At 41.4% G+C, this 23,016-nt stretch overlaps 1 protein-coding gene across 2 annotated transcripts in view; it reads left to right on the forward strand.

Moving 5' to 3' along the window:
• The window catches only part of ACOX1 (acyl-CoA oxidase 1), an 82,829-nt gene that overhangs the window by 31,244 nt on the left and 28,569 nt on the right, over positions 1–23,016 (forward strand). The window contains exons 3-9 of one of the 2 annotated variants that reach the window (XM_077459360.1): positions 347–507; positions 4,906–5,013; positions 11,878–11,997; positions 12,116–12,231; positions 13,173–13,342; positions 14,802–14,964; positions 17,185–17,375. In XM_077459360.1, coding sequence (XP_077315486.1) covers positions 347–507; positions 4,906–5,013; positions 11,878–11,997; positions 12,116–12,231; positions 13,173–13,342; positions 14,802–14,964; positions 17,185–17,375 — 1,029 coding nt within the window. Of the gene's footprint in view, positions 1–346; positions 508–4,505; positions 4,667–4,905; positions 5,014–11,877; positions 11,998–12,115; positions 12,232–13,172; positions 13,343–14,801; positions 14,965–17,184; positions 17,376–23,016 lie in introns of both variants that reach the window. The other variant, XM_077459359.1, reaches the window with a different exon arrangement.

A 23,016-nucleotide genomic window follows, 5' to 3' on the forward strand; every position in this document is an offset into this window, starting at 1 on the left:
AAAAAATGCACGATGCGCCTAAATGTGGCCGTTCGGTATATCAAGCATTAAGTATACATTTTTCTAGTGTGTTTGGGAAAAATGCTTATGCGCCTAAAAATATGTACAACCTGCTCTATAGGAGCGTTTTCATTTATTTATTTTTTAATCTGCTTTTTTTTTTTTTTTTTTTCCTGCTTGCAATTCTGACATTTTTTCCTACTGCCTAATGGGCAAACACCCTACGTACAGGAGCTATGGAGAGTAAAAAGCATTGTGTGGGAATTGGGTAATGATGACATAAAGTAGATGCTTGTCTTTGTCTCCATAGTTCTTAGCATTTGATCTAACTGTGTCTTTCCTCTAGAACGTGTCTGGGCTCCAAGACAGATCCCCTGTCCTTACATTTTAGCATGTTCACTGACATGATGGCAAAGCAGTGCGATGACACACAGCGTAAGAAGTGGTTGCCTCTTGCCAAGAGTATGCAAGCAATTGGCACGTATGCCCAAACCGAGCTTGGCCATGGTTAGTGTTTGTGTTAGAAGGGTGGCAGTGATGGGAATACCAGGGAGACCTGCAGCTCTATTAAATCTTTACCTAGTTACTAGTGCAACATACCCATTGGGCTGTGGTATCTGCAGCCAGATGGTTGACTTCATGTGATGGTTGAAGTTCATAGGTAAAAAATGTTTCTATACATAAAGCCCTATTGTAGTTTCAGTATGATATGTGATATGATAGAAATAAAACCCAGGTGCAATAAAATACTAACTTTTTAATGTCTCATTGTTGTGGAGGCGCAGCGCCCTCTCTGAATTGGCACAACTACAGTGGGGCGATTGTGATTACTTGCTGTCCCTGCAATACGGATCATAATTTGAACATCACATCCACTGGTCAGACTGCTAGTATCTGAATTGAGCTATTCAACTCCATGCACTCGTTTGTGCCCATTGTTTAGGGTAGTTTGGCAGGGATCAAAACTATGCTTCATATTATAGCTGTAGCATGAACAAGACCAAAAGCTCTTCTCTTGGAAAAGAGATGTCATCTTAAATGTTTTAGTATAGGAGGTGAGTAATAAGCATTGGGTTTATGAATTTATCTACCAGCATAAAGAGACCCTGCCACTAACTAAAAAAAAAAAAAAAAAAAATGCAGATAAAAATCACAGAAAAATCAGGAGTTTCAAATGCTTACTTGCACTTTCATATGAACTTTCTAGCAAGTGAGAAAAGGGATAATCCCCAGTACAGTGGGAGTTTCTAATTACTGAGCTGGCCCTGCTCCTCTGCTCCTCTGCCCCTCTTTCCTCTGTTCTACATAACTTTTTATGTAGCTGCTGAGGAAGCAGTAAAGGGGAATACTATGAGAATGGAAAACAAGGTCCGGCAGCCTTTGTGGCTGTTGGCTTGTAGTTTTCAGTGAACTACCAGGGTGCTCCACGGCGCCGTGGTAGTTCATTCTCTCTGCTTGGTCGTACAGGATGTACGGGCACACAGATATACTGGCAGATCTGCTGGAGACCTCCATGGCACCAGCAAGCTGCTGATTGCTGGTGCAATGCTTTACAGCAGGGATATGCAATTAGTGGACCTCCAGCTGTTGCAAAACTACAAGTCCCATCATGCTCTGCCTCTGGGTGTCATGCTTGTGGCTGTCAGTCTTGCTATGCCTCATGGGACTTGTAGTTCTGCAACAGCTGGAGGTCCGCTAATTGCATATCCCTGTTTTACAGGCTCCAAAGAAAAAAATAATAATAATAATAAATGCACATATTTTACCTGCAAAGAAACGTGCATTTATTTTTTATAAAAAGTGAACTTATCCTTTTAAATGTAAAAGCCTCCCTTTTTCACACATCCATAAAACACTAAGATTGCTGCTGGGTGGCATCATCATGTATGTAATGTCAGCAGCCCCAGATTTTAGGGATGTCACTTAAAGGGAAACTTTTTTTTTTTTTCCACAGGCCCCTGTGAATGAGTGACACGGCTGAGCAGGCAGAGCCCTGCTTGGCCACGTTTTTTTTTTTTTTTTTTTTTTTTGATAGCTACCAGGAGGGAGAAGGTCCCTGCTAGCTGTCAGAATGGGGCATCTGGGAGGTGCGGGGGCCATTCTGTTCGTAACATGTTACACCCTGAATAACAAAATTACAAAAGGTGAACTTATCCTTTTTATATAACTAAAATGTTAAATATACATAAAATATTGAAAGATTGTTGTTGAAACAAAGGGTCTCTTTAATTTGGAATGCTTTTGGCATGCCCTCAACAGATACAGAATTACCTGATAGTATACTCTAGTATACCGACACTCTCCCATCCACTATCTCTTCCTTTCCTATTGCATGTTTAATGCTAAAATGAGAACCTGTCATTGTTCTAACCATGTTGCACAGTGCCACTTTGTCTAACTGCCTACAAGGTAGAAATTATTAATATGTGGAGGCACTCCTAAGATCTGTGATTGCTATCCCTTAATTGTCTTTTTATTCATATATTCATATGAGGTCTTCAGGGATCACATACCTTCATCTTCAGGAGAATTTACAGCACTGGGGTATGTGTGTTGCCATGCATTGCTGTAAAACTCCTATATCACTGCATGTTACCACAATGCAAGTGGTCCTCCAGCATAGGTGGTGCAGACTAGAGAAGGCCAGGTCCTGTATGCAAAGCAATATGCTGGTTGATGAGGTGGCTTTTCTGCCCTGACAACTTTGCTGTCACGTTTTGTGCAGTCCATCTTAAGCTTTTACAGTGCAAAAAAACCCCAGAGTTTTGTTGTTTTAAGCCTCATACACACGGTCGGACTTTGTACAAACTTTTCCGTGGACTTTTGTACAAAGGGCGTGGTCCACAAGTTTGTATTGCATACACACGGTCGGACTTTTTGACAACAAACACGAACGTAGTGACATCACAACGTACTGACGCCACTTCAAAAGAGGACATTCAATGACTCCAGCGCCACCTTTGGTCAACTTCTGTATTGTAGTTTGATCTTTTGCATTGGTTCTGAGCATGCGTGTTTGTACCTTGTACAAAAGTCCGATGCTTTTGCATACACACGGTCGGACTTTGCTCCATCGGACTTTTGTTGCCAGAAAGTTTGTCCGTTCGCACAGCCAACAAAAGTCCGATGAAAACAGAAAAAGTTTGTCCGATGGAGCGTACACACAGTCGGATGTTGCTCCAAAACAGCTAATTTGCATGTTTGTTGTCAAAAAGTCCGACCGTGTGTACGGGCCTTTAGAATGTTTAGGGTTCCAATCACACCTGAACGTAGCGCAGCAAGGTGTGTTTGGGGGTCTTTTTTTTATTTTTTTTGGATCAGCACCATTAACCTCTGCTCCAAAGAAGCGTGTGTACCAATTCTTGGCACAGAGCACTATTCACTTGAATGGGACACATTCTGTGGCTGTCCTGCCCACTGAAGCCACAGGGGTGTCGTTTGTGTCATGGCATGTGTACAGCCCTGAGCAGCTGCATTTTGCTTTAATTAGTTGGGCAGTCGGGAGCAGTAAAACTCTAGCTCAGCCATCTGCTTTTACCACTTCCTGGCTGCACATTTGAATGAGCCCTAACAGTGCATGTTTCCAGGTAGGGCTCAGATAAATAACCCTTATTAACTATATATTATGCTTGCACTACACTTTAAGATCACAGATCTAGGAATGCGCACCTGTGTACTTACCTAATTCTTAGACTATGTTGTATGACAATGTAATCCTAGCGTTCTAGTCTTAGAATTTAAATTTGGGGACTTGGTTGCAACAAGAGAGCTCATACTTGCAAATACCTGTCCTTGTGAGAGAAAAAAAAAAACTTTTTTTTTTTTTTTTGATGTTTATTTTAGGAAAAATAAAGTTGCATATATTGCTTACATGATTTATTTATTTTCTCTGATTAGTTAACAATTTTAAATTGTTTGCATAATCCTGTAACACAGTTACTAATACAAACCTTTTGTTTTAAGCTGGATAATTGATTATTTTCAAGGCTGCAGCACGTATTTACATGGCTTGTTTGGATGCTTGCTGATATCAAAACAAGCCTGCCTTAAGAAATACACAGAATTCTTCATAGTAAGTTTCTGTGATTTAAAAAACTGTAAAAACAGAAATATAATATTTATTTTGTGCGTTTGACAGAGTTTTAACCAACGTCCTGGCTAAAACATTTTGTATTATAACTGTGCTGCCAAAACTGTACTTTGTCCTCCTTTTACTGATGAGGTCTGAGTTGTCCACTCAATTTTGGATCTGCATCACTTTCTAATAGGCTGCTAGACGATTGTGGTCTGCATGTAAATTCAATCTATTTTTCACAAATCAATTCACTTACCATAATATTGTCTTTTTTTTCTTCTTTTTTTTTTTCATCTTTTCCTCCTGATGTAATCGCCTTTCCCTTCACCACCAAATTTTAACCCCTCTCCAAATCCTCACCACTACTAATTCTTATCTGATGTTTACATCCCCCTGCTCCATCCTCCTCCTACTCCTCCTCCTCTCACAGCTTTGTACACCGGGGCCGCCCTGAGCCCCTTGATCTTCACTTGGGCATGTTTTTGCCCACTCTGCTAAGCCAAGCCACCCCCGAACAGCAGGACCGTTTCTTCATGCCTGCCTGGAACTTGGAGATCATTGGGACATACGCTCAGACTGAAATGGGACATGGTAACTGCTTTTTTATTATATATTTATTTTATTTTATCGAAGGCTTACCTATTATGGTATACAGTACATTTTACCATCAACCAGCTTCCAGCCTTGGAGTAAAGCTAGTATAGGGATAGTTGACCTGCAGGTCTCTCTGGGGATGGTCATTACACTGTAATTTCACCCTTATTTGGGATGTGTGTGGGGTGTTGTGTTTTAATTTTTAGTTCATGGTTCTTTTCTTTCTATCTCTTAAGGAACCCACCTCCGAGGACTAGAGACGACAGCCACCTATGACCCATCTACACAGGAGTTTATACTGAATAGTCCCACTGTGTCCTCTATCAAGTGGTGGCCTGGAGGGTGTAAGCAACTGCATGAAGTAGAGAACACAGGATTGTTCAATATAGGATTTAGATTGGGAACATATTCAAGTAAAATACTGCAAAACTGGTTTAAAAGAAGGAAGTTACTTCAGTTGGCTAAGAAAATAATACTAAAGTCCACTCTGTTGCTACAAATAAAAAAAATAAAATAAAAAAGCCTGTCAAAAGTTGTCTGACCGAAAGACTACAGGACATTGCGCAGGATTGCGACCCAGATTTTAGCATGAAGAGTGGCATCAGTTTTTATTATCCACCGTCTGACTTAGATTGGTCAATTCCCAGGAGAATTCAGGCTGTCTTGGATGCCATAAGTGGTCCAATAGCATATTAGATAATGAATTTTGTTCTTTTATCATTCTGGTTTTCCATAATTTTGCCCAACCCCCGTAGGTTTCCCTGCTGTATACTCTAGTTCAACCTATAAGCCCCACTAGTGTGTCCCTGCAGCTCTGGACTGCAGCAAACATTGGAAAAAAATGGTGGCAGGACTGGTAAGTATTATGCAATTTACAGGCTTTTTTTTTTTTTTTTTTTTTATTTGTAGCAACACTGTGGGTTTTAGTATTTGCGAACAGCTGAGCCTGTTTTAATATTGTAGAGATCACTGGTCATGAGGTAACCCTTGTATGGAAATATCACTCAAAAAAATGGATTGTCGTACTATCCAGCAAGAGAGTGTAGGAGCAGCACAGTGACATATCTGCAGTGTTATACCATCCCTTGTCTTGGAGCTTCAGTCTTTATACCTTTTGCAGGTAACCTGCCCCATTACATTCTGTGGTTAGCATTAAAAGATCAACCTGTTCAGCCCAATTTTGGATAAGGAAGTCATTAACCCAATTGACTAGACACTCAAATAGCCAAATAAGATTGATCTGGACAGGAGCAGAATTATTTATTGTTCTTGGAACAGTTGATAGTAGCAGACTTTTTGTCTGACTTTTGTGGTATTTGAGCAAATTTCCTTGGGGAGGCAGCTTAAATAGACAGAACATCAGGTCCTGGGTCTAAAATGGCTATATATATAGTGCTTTGAAAAAGTATTCATGGCCCTTGATATTTTCTACATTTTGTCATGTTACAACCAAAAGCGCAAATGTATTTTATTGGGATTTTATGTGATGGACCAACACAAAGTGGCACATACAGCGCCTTGCAAAAGTATTCACCCCCTTGGCTTTTTACCTATTTTATTACATTACAGTGTTTAGTTCGATGTTTTTTTTTTTTTTTTTTTTTTTTAATCTGGGTTATATGTGATGGATGAGAACACAATAGTCTAAGTTGGTGAAGTAAAAGAACTGATAATTGTCGTGTGTATGTATTCACCCCCTTTTGTTATGAAGCCCATATAAAGCTCTGGTGCCACCAATTACCTTCAGAAGTCACATAATTGGTGAAATCTCACATAATGTCCACCTGTGTGCAATCTGTCATTACATATACACACCTTTTTGTTTCAAATTTCTCTTTATTTTATATTTTAAAACATACATTCAACAATTACCATAAAGATTTTATCTCATTACAACATTTCCCCATTCAAACAAAAGAAAAAATCCCACACATATCAAAATACCAAACCCACCCTATTCAACCCCCCCCTCCTCTCTTATATGAATTCCCCCCAAGTTTCCAGAGGTACTCAATTCCTCCCATTTTTTCCAATGTTCTGACATTTGTTTCTCTACATATCCCTCTTGTCTAATTTTTTTCTCCATGAAAAACATTTCGCTAATCTCACAATTCCACTCTATTTTTGTTGGAGCTTCTTCTTTTTTCCATTTACGTGCTATTACGGTTTTAGCTACTGTAGTTATTTGATATAAGAATCCTTTTTTTTTTTTTTTAATCTTTCAGATGTATGGGAGAACAGTACTGTCTTTATATCAGTTTTTATTCTTATACCTGTCACCTTCTGATATAGTTCTATTATCTTGCCCCAAAATATTTTTATCTTCCAACAACTATACCAAATGTGCTCTAGAGTACCCTTTTCAATCTTACACCTCCAACAAAATTCAGAGTTCTCTTTATTTATTCTGTTCATAACCACAGAACTCCTATACCATCTTAATATAATTTTATAATTTTTTTTCCTGGTACTTAATATCTAAGGGTACTTTATATATTCCTTCCAAAATCTCTTCCCATTCTTTCTCTGTCAACTCCTGCCCCATTTCTTCCTCCCATTTCCTTATTCCTATTATTTTTTTAATATCCCCAACAGGAAGTAATAGGTTATATATCTTAGCTAATTTTTTATCTGCTTTATCCTTATTTGTTACTATTTGTTCAAATATAGTTAATGGTCTATTAATCATTATCTTTATTGGATCAATATATGCTTTCAATTGCAAATATTGAAACCATTTATTTTTATATTCTTGCCCCAATTCCTGAGATGTTGGCATATTTCCATCATTCAGGATTTGTATTATCCGTTCATGTTCCTCCATATTCCATCTAAAAAAATTTGCTATCTTTTAAAGCTGGTATAAACTCGGGATTGGCAAATAATGGAGTCATAGGACCTATTGGGGATGACAGTTTTCCTTTTTTTTTATCATATCATCCCAAATTTTTAAAGTTGTTCTTACGAAAATAGGCATTTCCTTCTCCTCTGGTCTTAACTTAGGTTTTATCCATGGTTGATGCTTTATTTTAACCCCTAATACATCTTCTTCTAATTTTATCCATTGCTTGTCTTTTGCATTATGCTGCCAATCTATTATTCTCATTAACGAGGCTGCTTGAAGATATTTAAGAAAGTCGGGCATTGCTACACACCTTTTTGAAAGGGCCCAGATGCTGCCATACCTAAGCAAAAGGGACAATGTTGTTGAAGTACAAGTCAGGGTTAGGTTATAAAAGAAAATATCCAAATCTTTGATGATCCCTAGGATCACCATCAAATCTATCATAACCAAATGGAAACATGGCACAACAGCAAACCTGCTAAGAGACGGCTGCACACCAAAACTCACGGACCAGGCAAGGAGGGCATTAATCAGAGGCAGCACAGAGACCTAATGTAACCCTGAAAGAGCTGCAGAGTTCCACAGCAGAGACTGGAGTATCTGTACATAGGACGACAATAACCCGTACGTTCTATAGAGTTGGGTTTTATGGCAGAGTGGCCAGAAGAAAGCCATTGCTTTCAGCAAAAAACAAAATGGCACGTTTTGAGTTTGCGAAACGGCATGTGGGAGACTCCCAAAATGTATGGTGGAAGGTGCTCTGGTCTGATGAGACTAAAATTTTAACTTTTTGGCCATCAAAGAAAACGCTATGTCTGGCGCAAACCCAACACATCACATCAGCCAAAGAACAAAATTCCCCCCCCCCCCCCCATGTTTTTTAGCAGTCAGGACTGGGAAACTGGTCAGAATTGAGGGAAAGATGGATGGTGCTAAATACAGGGATATTCTTGAGCAAAACCTGTACCACTCTGTGTGATCTGAGACTAGGACGGAGGTTCACCTTCCAGCAGGACAATGACCCCAAACACACTGCTAAAGCAACACTTAAGTGGTTTAAGGGGAAATTGTAAATATAAATGTGTTGGAATGGCCTAGTCAAAGCCCAGACCTCCATCCAATAGAAAATCTTAGGTCAGACTAAAGCCGCGTACACACGGGCGGACTGTATGGCCTACTTAGTCCGTCGAAACACATTTCAGCGGACAGTCCGCTCGTGTGTGGGCTTCAGTGGACTTTTTCAGCGTGCAGTCTGGCGTACTAAGTATTTCGGAATTTCCGAAATACTGTCCGTCATACTTTGGTTTCAGCGGACAATCTGCTCGTCAGTAGGCTAGTTCGACAGACTAAGAATGGCGCATGCTCAGAAAGGATTTACACGGCGAAAGGTTGCATTGCTGTGTATTGGACTTCCTATTTCTAGTCCTGTCGTACGTGCTGTACACGTCATCGCGCAAGCTTTCGACGGACTGTTTGTGCATCCGTGTGTGGTCAAGTCCGTTCATTCGAAAGTATGACGGACTGTCCATCGGATTGTATGATGGACTAAGTAGGCCATACAATCCGCCCGTGTGTACGCGGCTTTAGAGATAGCTGTTCACAAGTGCAAACCATCCAACTTGAAGGAGCTGGAGCAGTTTTGCAAGGAGAAATGGGCAAACATCCCAGTGGTAAGATGTGGCAACAAGCTCATAGAGACTTATCCAAAGCGACTTGGAGCTGTGATAGCTGCAAAAGGTGGCTCTACAAAGTATTGACTTCAGGGGGGTAAATAGTTATGCACATTGACTTTTTCTGTTATTTTGTCCTATTGCTTGCTTCACCATAAAAAACATCTTCAAAGTTGTGGGCATGTTCTGTAAATTAAATAATGTAAATCCTCACACAATCCATGTTAATTCCAAGTTGTGAGGCAACAAAACAGGAGTGGGGGGGGGGGGGGGGGATTTTATATATATTTATTTGTACCTCACAAAAGTGAGTACACCCCTCACATTTGTGTAAATATTTTATTATAGCTTTTCATGTGACAAGACTGAAGGAATGACACTTTGCTACAATGTACACTAAAGTAGTGAGTAGTAGTAGTAGTAGTAAAGTAGTGAGTGTACAGCTTGTATAACAGTATAAATTTGCTGTCCCCTGAAAATAACTTAACACACAGCCATTAATGTCTAAGCCACTGGCAACAAAAGTGAGTACACCCCTAAGTGAAAATGTCTAAATTGGGCCCAAAGTGTCAATATTTTGTGTGGCCTCCATTATTTTCCAACACTGCCTTAACCCTCTTGGGCATGGAGTTCATCAGAGTTTCACAGGCTACCACTGGAGTCCTCTTCCACTCCTCCATGAGGACATCACGGAGCTGGTGGATGTTAGAGACCGTGCACTCCTCCAACTTCTGTTTGAGCATGCTCAATAGGGTTTAGGTCTGGAGACCTTCTCGGCCAGTCCATCTTTACCCTCAGCTTCTTTAGCAAGACAGTGGTCGTCCTGGAGGTGTGTTTGGGGTCGTTATTATGTTGGAATATTGCCCTGCAGCCCAGTCTCTGAAGGGAAGGGATCATGTTCTGCTTCAGTATGTCACAGTACATGTTGGCATTCATGGTTCCCTCAATGAACTGTAGCTCCCCATTGCCGGCAGTATTCATGTAGCCCCAGACCATGACACTCCCACCACTATGCTTTACTGTACTGTAGGCAAGACCCACTTGTCTCCTTACCTGGTTGCACCCACAAATGCTTGACACCATCTGAACCAAATGCGCTTATCTTGGTCTCATTAGACTACAGGACATGGTTCCAGTAATCCGTGTCCTTAGTCTGCTTGTCTTCAGCAAACTGTTTGTGGACTAGACCAGGTGATCAAAGCCTGTAAGACAGAGGCTGATGGAAGAGTGGTAGAGGGTATTCATACAGTGTATCGCATCTTGGCGGCACAGTGGTGTAGTGGTTAGCACTCTCGCCTAGCAGTAAGAAGGGTTGCTGGTTCAAATCCCAACCAGGACACTACCTGCCTGGAGTTTGCATGTTCTCCCTGTGCCTGTGTGGGTTTCCTCCAGGTACTCCGGGTTTCCTCCCACAAACCAAAGACATGCAGGTAGGTTAATTGGCCTCTGTCCAAAATTGGCCCTAGTATATGAATGGGGACCTTGGATTGTGGGCTCTTTGAGGGTAGGGACCAATGTGAGTGTGTAATGTACAGGGATGGGGACAATTGTAGACACTCAGGTTGAACTGGATGGCCTGGTGTCTTTATTCAACCTTACTAACTATGAAACTATGACTTTCTTGTGCATCCTGTTTAGAAGCGGCTTCCTTCTAGGATGACAGACCAATTTGATGCAGTGTGCGGTGTATGGTCTGAGCAATGACAAGCTGACACCCCCCCCCCCCCCCCCTTTTCAACCTCCGCAGCAATGCTGGCAGCACTCGTATGTCTATTTCCGAAAGACAACCTCTGGATATGATGCTGAGCATGTGCACTCAACTTCTTTGGTTGACCACGGCGAGGCCTTTTCGGAGTGGAACCTGTCCTGTGAGACCGCTGTGTGGTCTTGACCACCATGATGCAGCTCAGTTTCAGGGTCTTGGCAATCCTATTATAGCCTAGGCCATCTTTATGTAGAGCAACAATTCATTTTTTTCAGATACTCCGAGTTATTTTCCATGAGGAGTTAAATCATTCTGTCCCCGTCTTCCAGCAGGTTATTCACCATCTCTTCCTGGGGCAGCAACTCTTCTGACTTAAAACACTGTAGTAAAAAAGATGTCCTATAAAGCAGAGCATTTACGTAGTGCATGTATATAGCGTTCTTTTGTCCCCTACATATAATTTATTTTGAGATGAGCAAATCTACCTCCCAGATTTGCAATTTCATGGTCTACTCTTGCAGTATCAAAACAAAATCTGGTTGCATTGAGCAAAAAAAAAATGATTTCTTAAAGTAGAACTATCCTTTACTATTAATGGCCACCTTGGCTTCTGTTTGATCTGCAGTATTTATGGTATTGCACAAGTGATCAGTAATGACACCAGCCATTTGATGGCTTGAAAGTTTGGTTGAGAGAACAAGCAACTGAGACAGTTCTCATTCACATTGAAGCAAAAGTTTGGGTAAGTATAAGGCTAGGTTCACACATGTTCGGTGCAGATTTTTGGTTGTAACATGACAAAATTTGGAAAATTTCAAGTGGTATGAATACTTTTTTAAGGCACTGTATATCCAAAAAGTGGCCTGCCTATTGTTCTCTATACAAGAGGCAGCTCATCTTCCTAATCACTCATTATTTGGATAGCATTCTTTTATTCTGTTTGTGATGTTGTAGGAGTTTGTAGCACTAACATGTTTTGTCCTCACAGTGGGAAAGACATCAAATCATGCAGTAGTGTTGGCACAGCTCTATACCCAGGGAGAATGTAAAGGGCTTCATGCGTTCATCGTTCCTATTCGTGAGATGGGCACCCATGAACCGTTGCCAGGTGAGTCGCATGCACTCCCAAATTCTGCTGTTATATGAAGCAAGGTACACACTCTGGGAACTTGAATGAGTCCACTTGTTCTGTTTTTAAATGTTTCCTATTCTGCCTTTTAAAACAGGCGTAACCGTTGGGGACATTGGGCCTAAGTTTGGTTTTGATGAGATTGACAACGGTTTTCTGTCATTCAGCAAGTTCCGAATACCAAGAGAAAACATGCTGATGAAATATGCTAAGGTGAGGAGCCAAAAGGACATTAAAAAATGATAAAGGAAAGGACTATACAGCTTATTTTTATTTTTATTTTTTTTTAAACAAATTTTATTTTTTTGTTACTTTTCAGAAAAATATTTGTGGCGTACCTAATTGTTGAGTTCATGTTACGTCATTTTTGCTGCTGTCCACAGGAATTGTGGAAGATAAGTTAATTTCCTTCATGCTAAAAGAGAAGACTGGCTACATGTATTTAAAATTTTAAATATATTCAGGAAAAGATTACTGATTACAACATTTTTTTTGTTGTTTTTGTTTTAGATTGGTTTAGTGTTAGACTTATTAGAACCTGCGTCTAGGTTGTGTGTTTTGCTTTTTTGAGAAATAAGGATCTTCACCAGCACACTGTGGTCTAGTGATAATGGTGTCCTTTATTCACAGAAAGCAACAAGAATCACGGGCTGCCTTTCTGGGACCTTGCAGGATCCTGTTTTCAAGACGAGTGATTCAAAACTGGAAGTGGTTGAATGGGAAAAAAGGGTTCTTGCAAGGTCCTTAAACATTGGCCTGTGATGCCTGTTGCTTCATGTGAATAAAATACAAGATTGTCACTATACCACAGTGTGCTGGTGAATATCCTTATTTCTCTGTAATCGCATGGTGGCACCATCCACCAATCCACTACTGCACCCTGCAAGAACTGTGGGCAAGCCTGTAAGGAGTTTATTGGATAGCTTTTCTGAGTTTTTTTTTTTTTATTTATTTTTTTTTTTTGTGGTCTCTGTGTGACCATTACAGGGATAGGAAGTGAGAGAAATCTTCCCAACATTGAGGCAGACAAAAACAAAACCTAAATCTTTTACACTCTGTTTAATAATTGTATAGAGTTTTTTTTTTTAGGAAAATTCCCTTCAAGCCTATAGGCTTGTGTTATGTTCATATGTCCACTTGTTGATGCTTCTTAGGTGGAACCAGATGGAACATACGTAAAGCCACTCAGTGATAAACTGACATACGGTACCATGGTGTTTATTCGCTCCATGATAGTAGGGGACTCTGCAAGAAGCCTCTCTCGGGCCTGCACTATTGCTATTCGGTACAGCGCAGTACGACATCAGTCTGAGATCAGAGTTGGGTAAGGATATTTCTGTTACTGTAAATAGAGCCACCAAGTCTACACTGCATATCGAACCTATTTACATATTCTTAAGCAGAAAATACTTTCACTAATCTGTGTACCTGCAGGCACTGGAAAACTATTCATCTTCGAAATTCGTAGCAAAAGCTTTGTTCTCTCTGCAGCTCAGGTCAACCTGGTGCCCTCACTCAGAACATGTGCTGTGTGTTTACTTTAGAGATTAGAAGGCTTGGTGGATGCTGAATCATTACTATGAGTGTGAACAGGGGGAGACAAGCTGCGGAGAACCATTCTGAGGGCTTTAGTGCTTTTGCTGTGAAGTTTAAGAATGGACTGCTTCAAAGTGTCTGCAGCTACCAAGGTTAATGAGGGCTTGTTGTGAAGCTAATTTATGTTAATGCTAATGTTATGTTAATACATTGTGTAGCACCAGGTTCACTTAAAATCTGAAATGGCTTATTTGATAAAAGAACTGTGGAAACCAGTTAAGGTTGGCCAGAAATATAGCAGTCAAATGTGGTCAAACAGAATTCTTCCTTTTTTATATTGCGCATTGTTATCCAATCAAAGAGCATATTTGTATGATCTACTGAGGCCTTAAAGAAAAGACTGTAAACTCACTGTCTCTATAAATTATTATTATTTAATTTTTTTCTATTACCTGAAAGATGCATGTCAAGCTGGTATAAGTTTTGTCAAAGGTGCCTTAAAAATAGCCCAATCAACACCCTATCCTGCAGGTATAGGAAAAGGCCCCTCTAAGCTACACCCTTATCCTCCCAATAGATAAAAAGAAATGACAGCTGAGATCAGCCAGCATTGTTCAATATATGAACATTTTCTGAGCGATGCTCTCACCTTGTAAACTAAGTTAACATACACACTCTCGGTCTGGGTAATGCATCTTTCCTTGTGAACTTTGTATTGCAATAACACCTTTCGTATGTTGTACTGCTCAAAGATCTTTGGTTTCTTAAGCCAGCCATACAAAGATCAATATCCGTGATGTTCAGCAGGAACCAGACAAATATGGATCCATGCATGGGGCAGGCTGGTTGTACACAAGTCGATCCAGCTATCGATTGACTTGTGCACAACCAGCCTGTTGAAAAATGTGATCTCGATCAGTGCTGCCAGCGCTAATCACGGTTTTCTGATGGTGGGGAAATCAGGATACAATAGCGCAGCGGCAGGGATTCCCCCATTTTACATTGTGTGTGATTGGGGAAATTAGCTCATTTTCATGCATTCATTCATTCGTTCATTCCGCTGGTTGAATGGAAAAAAAAAGTGACTCTTGAATGGCCAGCCTTACTGTGCTAATTCTATTTAAATACACACAGAATTTAGAATAAAATGACCAAGGTTAAAGAAACTACATTTATGTGAATTGTATTGCTGCAATGTACAGGTTAAAGGCAGTATACAAGAATAACTTGTATTTTGACATCCACAGCGATCCAGAGCCACAAATCCTCAATTTCCAGACCCAGCAGTACAAGCTTTTCCCTCTGCTGGCCACAGCATATGCGTTCCACTTTGTGGGATCATATATGAGTGATACGTACCACAGGATAACTGGAGACATCCAACAGGGTAACCTGAATGAACTACCAGAGGTAAGGATTGCTTTATCTGATCACTAAAGTTGGGCTTTAGAGAAACTAATAAGACATGTTACATAGAAGTATATTATGTATGCATAATGAGCAAATGTGATGCATGGGTATAAAAGGTATACTTTAATTTAAGGCTAAAAGGCAAACAAGGTTTATAATAAATTGCCACTTCCTCCAATAAGTGTTCTTTTGCCAAACACATGCTGCAAATGCCCACCTGGAGACAGTCCCACTTCGACACATTTCACCTTTTACGGGCTTGGTCATCTCTTGTAGAGTCTCTATAACTAAGCCTGTAAGGGTGAAATGTGTCAGTGGGGCAGGCTGTTCGTCTAAATAAAGCTTTTTGAAGAAAGTGGCATCAGGGTGCAGTCCAGCCCTTTATTCCTGAAATTGTGTTTACTCGACGTGGGAACAGACTTCTCTTGCTTTTAAAGATTTTGCTTGTGATCTTCTGAAGGTTTTTAATATACCATTCATGCCAATATCCATCATGCCACTCCCACTTATGGTCTGAAATTTGCTTTACAGAGGAGCAAAACTGTTGCCAGTGGGGGCACAAGAATGGCCAGTTGTCAATTGTTAGTGGGGATAATAATGCTCCAGGCTTGGTGGTCAGCGGGAAAAATGCTCTAGAGTTGGTGAGCTGGGGAGTAAAAAAAACAAAAGAAAATGCTGGCCCTTACATTTAGTGGTAGAAGGAGTAATAATGTTCCATTATTTGTATCAAAGGAGACCATAGTGGACGATCGTTGGTGTCATTGGGCGGAATAATGCCCCATCGTTGGTATGAGTTGGGGAAATAGTGTCCCATCATTGGTATGAGTTGGGGGAAAAGTGCCCCATCGTTGGTGTCAGTGAGTGGACTAGTGCCCCATCGTTGGTGTCAGTGAGTGGACTAGTGCCCCATCGTTGGTGTCAGTGAGTGGACTAGTGCCCCATCGTTGGTGTCAGTGAGTGGACTAGTGCCCCATCGTTGGTGTCAGTGAGTGGACTAGTGCCCCATCGTTGGTGTCAATGAGGGGACTAGTGCCCCATCGTTGGTGTCAGTGAGTGGACTAGTGCCCCATCGTTGGTGTCAGTGAGTGGACTAGTGCCCCATCGTTGGTGTCAGTGAGTGGACTAGTGCCCCATCGTTGGTGTCAGTGAGGGGACTAGTGCCCCATCGTTGGTGTCAGTGAGGGGACTAGTGCCCCATCGTTGGTGTCAGTGAGGGGACTAGTGCCCCATCGTTGGTGTCAGTGAGGGGACTATTGCCCCATCGTTGGTGTCAGTGAGCGGACTAGTGCCCCATCGTTGGTGTCAGTGAGCGGCCTAGTGCCCCATCGTTGGTGTCAGTGGGAGGTATAAGGCCTTACATTGTTTGTATCAAAGGAGGCCATAGTGCCCGATCCTTGGTGTCAGTGGGTGGAATAGTGCCCCATCATTGGTATGAACAAGGTAAACATACCTTGTAATAGGAATATGGCATGACGGGTCCTCTTTTTACAGTGAGATCTGGGGTCAATAAGTTCCTAGATCTCACCTCTAATCTGGGAAGCCTGGAAAAAAAAATCTTTGCTTCCCAGCCATAACATCACGCCATGGCAGCGCATCCCTTCTCGGGCTCACCGATTGCACAGCTGAGTTGGCAGAAGCGTCGGAGAGTGTAAGAACAATCAAGTGGCTGAACAGCCACTATGATTGTTCTTATGGTGCAGGGAATCGCTGTCTCTAAAAGAAAATATCTGAATGATGCCTGTAGATGTGGGCATCATTCAGATATCACTGCTCAAAGTCCGGGACGTCATATTACGTTGGGTGGGCAGCAAGCAGTCAAATGGGTAACAAGCTGAGATTTGGAGCACTCCCTTTAAGGCAGTGCTCCTAATCTCAGCTTGTTACCTGTATAGAAGACCCCTGGGAGCCAGAAATCTTGCTGATTGATAGGTCATCAAATATTTACTTCACTCATTAAAATGCAGATCAATTTATAACTTTTTTGAAATGCGTTTTTCTGTTTGTTTTTTTGTTGCTATTCTGTTTCTCTCACTGTTTAAAATAAACCCACCATTTAAAATTATAGACAGTAATTTTTGTCAGTGGGCAAACGTGCAAAATCAGCAGGGGATCAAATACTTTTTTTTCCCTCAATGTACTAAGATTCTCCTTTTTAAAGGACAAATGTTTAGTAATCCAGTATATGGTTAAATCTCCATTCTTTTTGTAATCTCTTTAAAGCTCCATGCTTTGTCTGCGGGACTGAAAGCCTTTACTACATGGGTTGCCAGTGCGGGAATTGAGGAATGCAGAATGGCATGTGGAGGGCATGGATACTCCCGATGCAGTGGAATCCCAGACATTTATGTCACGTTTACCCCAGCCTGCACCTATGAGGGGGAGAACACTGTGATGATGCTGCAGACAGCCAGGTACTGAATGAATAATACAGATTTTATTTTTGTTTTAATAGTATTTTATTAGAAACAAGTGGAAGGTCATTTAATACAGGGATATTATTGAGCCAAGTATAAAAGCAGTCATACGAGAAATGTATAGATGCTTCCTTTTCTGACCTTTTTGTTTCTGAAATGCTAGCTGCTTGGCCTTCATGCTGACCATCTTGCCTAAATATTTTTAAGCCACTTACATGGAAAAATTTGTAGATAAGAATATTAAAGCTGACCTCAGGGGTGTATCATGAAATCGGTGGACCCATGTGCAGGATAAAGTGGGCCCTAGGCATTGATTTCTTTTTTTTTTCTTCATTTTTTTTCAAAATGCTTTTTGGGGGCCAGTGGATGGTGTCAGAGCAATGGACAGAGTCAGATTTTTTTTTATTTGTATTATTTTTTTTTTCTCCCAATGATTGGGAGGGGGTAGTGGACAGTGTCAGTAGTGTTGTGTTTTTTTTTTTTTTTTTTTTCCTCCACAGTGCTTCTGGGGAAAGGGGGTGGGGTATGGGGCAGTGGACGGTGTTGGAGCAGTGAATGGTGTCAGTAGTGTGTGTTATTTTATTTTATTTTTATTTTTTTATTCTTGTTTTTCTTATTGGCGTATAACAGGCACTTTCCCCCCCCCCCCCAAAAAATAGGGGGCAAATCACGGGGCGTGTTATATGCCGATAGTGTACTTCGGAGGGGGACAAGCGCCTCCTTAATTCAGAGCCGCCATCTACTGTTTACTCTGCTCTCACATCACATACACAGTCCTGTCTCTGCCACCGGCATTGGACCAGTGTTCTGTCTACTATAGGAGCTGGTCCAATGCTGATGGCGGAGGTGGGACTGTGTGTGTGACTGCCGACTGGGAGCCGAAGTAAACGGGGTTGACTGCTCAGTGATTTCCTGCACTGTTCAGGCTGCATTGATGAGAGATGGTGAGGCTGCAGATGAGTATTGAGGCAAAAAATTTGCATTAATCAGGCTGCATTGATGGGAGATGATCTGCAGATGGGCATTGATCAGGCTGCATTGAGGCTGCAGATGGGCACTGACGCTTATTTTAATTCAAAGTTGTTTATTTAAAAAATATGTTTTTTTTTTCCTGAAACTTCCCTCTTAAAATTAAGGTGTGTGTTATACACCTGTGTGTGTTATACGCCAATAAATACAGTATTTATTTTACAATGTTTTTAATTTTGTTTTTCATTTATTGGTCTAAACAGACCCCTCTCCCATTTGAGACAGAGCAAAGGACTGAGGACAGAGATTCCCCAGTCCCTTTCTTAGCAGGCTCCACATTGAAAATGAATGAACAGGCGACAGAGGGCACACAAGGAGGGGGGGGCACAAATTTGGGGGGAACAGGACACAGAAGCACATGGGGGGGGGGCTGGAGGAGGGCACTGGAGCCTGAGTTGGAGAACATGAGGGACAGTTGGGATGATCGGTGCAGCGGGAGGGACAGTTGCAAGGAGGAGGAGAAGCGGCTGTCTGCTGCATCACTGAAAGCTATACAGGGAGATCTGTGCTTGCAAGCATCACCCTCACCTCTGCACTGGTCAACCAGAGACTATTATCCCTGGCTTTCTGCTGGCAAATGCTGTCTTCCTAGAAATTTCTACTCCTCCTCCGCACATCAAGGCATTTTGATATTTGCATAACTGAGGCAAGGTGATGTGATATTTTCAAAGAGCACCATGCCAGCCCCACCCACCGGCCATGACTTGCCTGTACTGCATAGAAATAAATCAGAAACCCAATCATGATGCCACTGTCTCTAAAATAAGATATGTAATGAAAATGTTTTTATTTGATTAAGAGTTTGATTTAGGGGGTGCAGGTAAGACAAAAATATAATTGGCTAAAACCTAAAATTTATATTTTAATTATTTTATTACAAAGTACAATAGTAAAAAATGCAACAAATAAAACAGCAAAAGTTTCTCCGGTCATCATTGTAGCAGCATTATGAGTGCTTCAATACAGCTAATTATAACATTGCAAATAATAATCAGAGAGACAAACCATAGCATGGAAGTGTTCTCAAATAAGGGCATAGGGAAAAGGTTTATGATCATTAGCAAAGGAGGCAGAAGATATACATCTGGGCCACAAAGGGCTCGGAACGCACAAAACCCACGTGCCTGACAAAATATAAACATAGAGCCACATAAGGTCTTTAGGTCAGCCTGAAGTAAAAAAATAAAACCAAGTATAAAAGACAAAGTAAAGAACGAAAAGAAAGAGGGTAGCCAGGAGCTCATTAAGAAAACATCAGATTTAAAGTTAAAGCGGTTGTATACCTTCCTTTTATGATTTGTACCTATAGGTAAGCCTATAATTAGACTTGCCAATAGTTACTGTAAATATCTCCTAAACATGTGCCGTTTAGGAGATATTTACTGTATACTGCACAGATGATGTCCTTGCGCATGTGCTCTGAAGGAACAGCCGCCCGTGCCGTTTCTTCAAAAGCGTGTACGTCACGCGGCTCCAGCCAGTCACACAGCCAGAGTCTGCGGCCCTTGAAGGAAGACAGGCAAAGGTGAATGCAGCCTGCAGCAGGGATGACATGGGCTTCGTTTGCAGCTAAGTGTCACATAATGTGCCAGTACATACTAGCAGATTATGCCTTTTAATTTGCAGGGAAGGAAAAAAAAAACGGAGTTTACGTCCTCTTTCATGAATTGACATAACATCCGCTCAAAAGGAAGTCATAAAATAGTGATTTTTTTTTTTGGACTGCAGAGTGGTGCATTTTTATCTCATCAAACAGCTTATTTAAAAAAAAAATGTATTTTTTTTTTATTTATTTTTTTATATGTGAAGTATACAAAATGAAATTTCTTTATCGTACATCATGGGACACAGAGCCTTAAGTAATTACTTAATGGGTTATAGGCCACCTTCAGGTGTTGACACTGGTAAACCCAATCAAAGGAAGTTTACTCCCCTATATAACCCCTCCTCCTTCCTGGAGCACATCCGTTTTTTTTTTTCCGGCAGTGTCTAAGGTGTTGGTGACAAGTGAAAAAGTGCTCTGAGGAGCTCTAGGAGGGATCCATGCTGGATTTAAATTCCTCCATAAAAAGAAGCCAGATCCATCCAGAAGTGCCACTGAGGCCTAAAGTGGATGCCACGGTCTGAAGCACAAGGTTTTGCTTGTAATGCCTCTCTAGGGCTGGACCCCAGGAACCCAGGGCTTAGGTCTTGTTACATTACCTCAAGCTTCCTGATGGGGTGCTTATACAAGGCCCAAGGCAGTTGGACCCCGTTTTTACAGACCCAGTCCTTTGAAGGTTTGCTAAATGTAACCCACCGTGATGAGTGAAAGTTGGATTTTCTGTTAATTCAGCAAAATCCTGCGGTGAGTACAAGGTAAGGGAAGAAAACGTTGATATTAAAAACATCTATGCATTTTCTTTCTTTTAAGGAAAATATGTTGTCATGCCTTTAAAATCTCCACTAGATGGAGTCTATGCACATACCTTACTCTGTTGTCTCACTGTTTGCTCATCTCTGTGTCTGGCTGCACAGCGTGTGGAAGGAGGTTTTGCAAGGTAAAAAAAAATCTGCCCAAAATTTTTTTTTTCTTTTACCTGATAGAACCAGAGGGTTAGGGGGACAGCAGCGCTGCACCACCCTTACATTAACACCCGCCCCCCTCACTGTGGGGGATGCAGAAGGTCCCGATATTTTAACGCTAAAGTCTGTTACTGTGGCTGTATTTTTACACATGTCTGTGCCTCACTGCTGGAGGCTCTGTTGGGACCCAAAAAACGCTGCACTCAGGTGCCGGCAGGCTAAAAGCATATAAATATACAGCTGTGTCAGTCTCTCCTCTGCTGAGGAGGAAACAAGCTGCCTGAACACAGGGACATACGAGCTGTGGAACACGTATGGGTTGCAAAACTGGCATTCCTCATACAGGAAGGACACTTTTTCCAGCAGTTGGCTGAATTTTATAGCAGCTTTAAAAAGTCATGATTATTTTCAGCGATTTAGTGCAATGTGTATAGTGCCTCTGTTTTTGTACTTGGGACTATACCTGCCAAAAGAGAAGTTTTCACCCCCAGGCATTGGGATTTCCAGCTGTATTTCCATGCTGTCATCCTCGCCCGAATTGCCAATTATGACAACTCGGGGTGAGCCATTGGAGCAAATTGATGGTGCAGCTGCCTGTCATATCTCAGCACCTGTATACGTGACTAAAGGTGCCCTTTCCTCCTCCCTTCAGGGTCTAGCAGCTTTAATCGCATCCTCCATTCAGATGGATAGGAAGCGTGCTAGGTCCCTCTCCCCTGCTTCAGCTTTGCAAGGGGAACAGTTGGCACACAATGAGGTTTTACTCTCAATTGATCAGGAAGAGAAACAAACCGATGATTCTTCTGCAGAGGAAACAACGGCAGATGAACCGTTTTCAGCTTCTCAAATCTGAAAAATTGCTGATACAATCTCTTACAGAAATGATTTGTTCCACTTTCATGCTGTCTCTAACAGAGTCTCGTGATAACCTGGCTTCTTCCTTAGGTTCTTTAAAACATTCCCATTCTTTGCATGCGTTTCCTGCACATGCATTACTTGAACAGATTATTTTTGCAGAATGGGATAAACCGCATAAACATTTTCTCCCTCCTAAGAGGTTTTCAATTCTCAAAAAGATGGAAAATACCAGCAATTGACACTGCGATTTCCAATGTGAATAATAACTTAAACTTATTCTGTAGACAATGCACAGATGCTTAAGGATCCAACAGATAAGAAGTTGGAATCCCTGCTAAAATCTGCTTTTTGAATAGCAGGTGCCGTCACTCAGCCCGTCGTCACCATGATGGGCATCTACCAATCCCTAAAGATCCAATTTAAACAGGCCCTTGGAGAGCTTCCTACACAAGCTTGGGATTTGGCTGAACTACCTAAGGCATTATGTTTTGCCATAGATGCCATTAAAGACTCTATTCACCAGGCATCCCGCCTTGCGCTTATGCTTGTACGTATGCGCAGAATCCTGTGGTTGAAAAATTGGTCAGCTGAAACACCATGTAAAAACCTCCTAACTGGATTCCCGTTCATGGGGAATGACTGTTTGGAGAAGACTTGGATAAATATATCAAGACAATTTCTGCTTGGAAAAGTACTTTTCTACCAGTCAAAAGAAAATATAAACGCCCTTCATTTAAACGGGTTATTTCCCCCTGCGCCAGGGGTTTCCGCCTCTTGGCAGTGGCGACGGCCTTCGCCATCAGACCCAGGCTCAAATGAAGACCTGGGGTAGGAAATCTACAAAACAGAATCCTAAAGCCTCATCATGAAGGGGCAACCCTCCTCAAGGTGGGGGGAAAACTTTAGCAATTTTCAGAAGTCTGTAAAAAGGAAATTCAGGACAGATGGGTCATCTCCACGGTAACGCTGGGGTACAAGCTGGAATTTCCGGACTTTCCACCGTCTCCCTTCCAGAGGTCAAGCGTTCCCAAAGATCCAGAGAAAAAAAACAGTCTGTGTCAGGTACTAGACCAATTTTTAATATCTCAAGGGGTGATCATAGAGATACCCACAAAATAGCAAGGTCTGGGGTTTTATTCAAATCTTTTCATGGTACCAAAACCAAATAGAGATGTCAGACCCATTC

This window comes from Lithobates pipiens, unplaced genomic scaffold (assembly GCF_037356315.1).
Source record: "Lithobates pipiens isolate NorthernLeopardFrog02 unplaced genomic scaffold, aLitPip1_a1.2 Scaffold_28, whole genome shotgun sequence".
NCBI classification, from domain to species: Eukaryota; Metazoa; Chordata; class Amphibia; order Anura; family Ranidae; genus Lithobates; species Lithobates pipiens.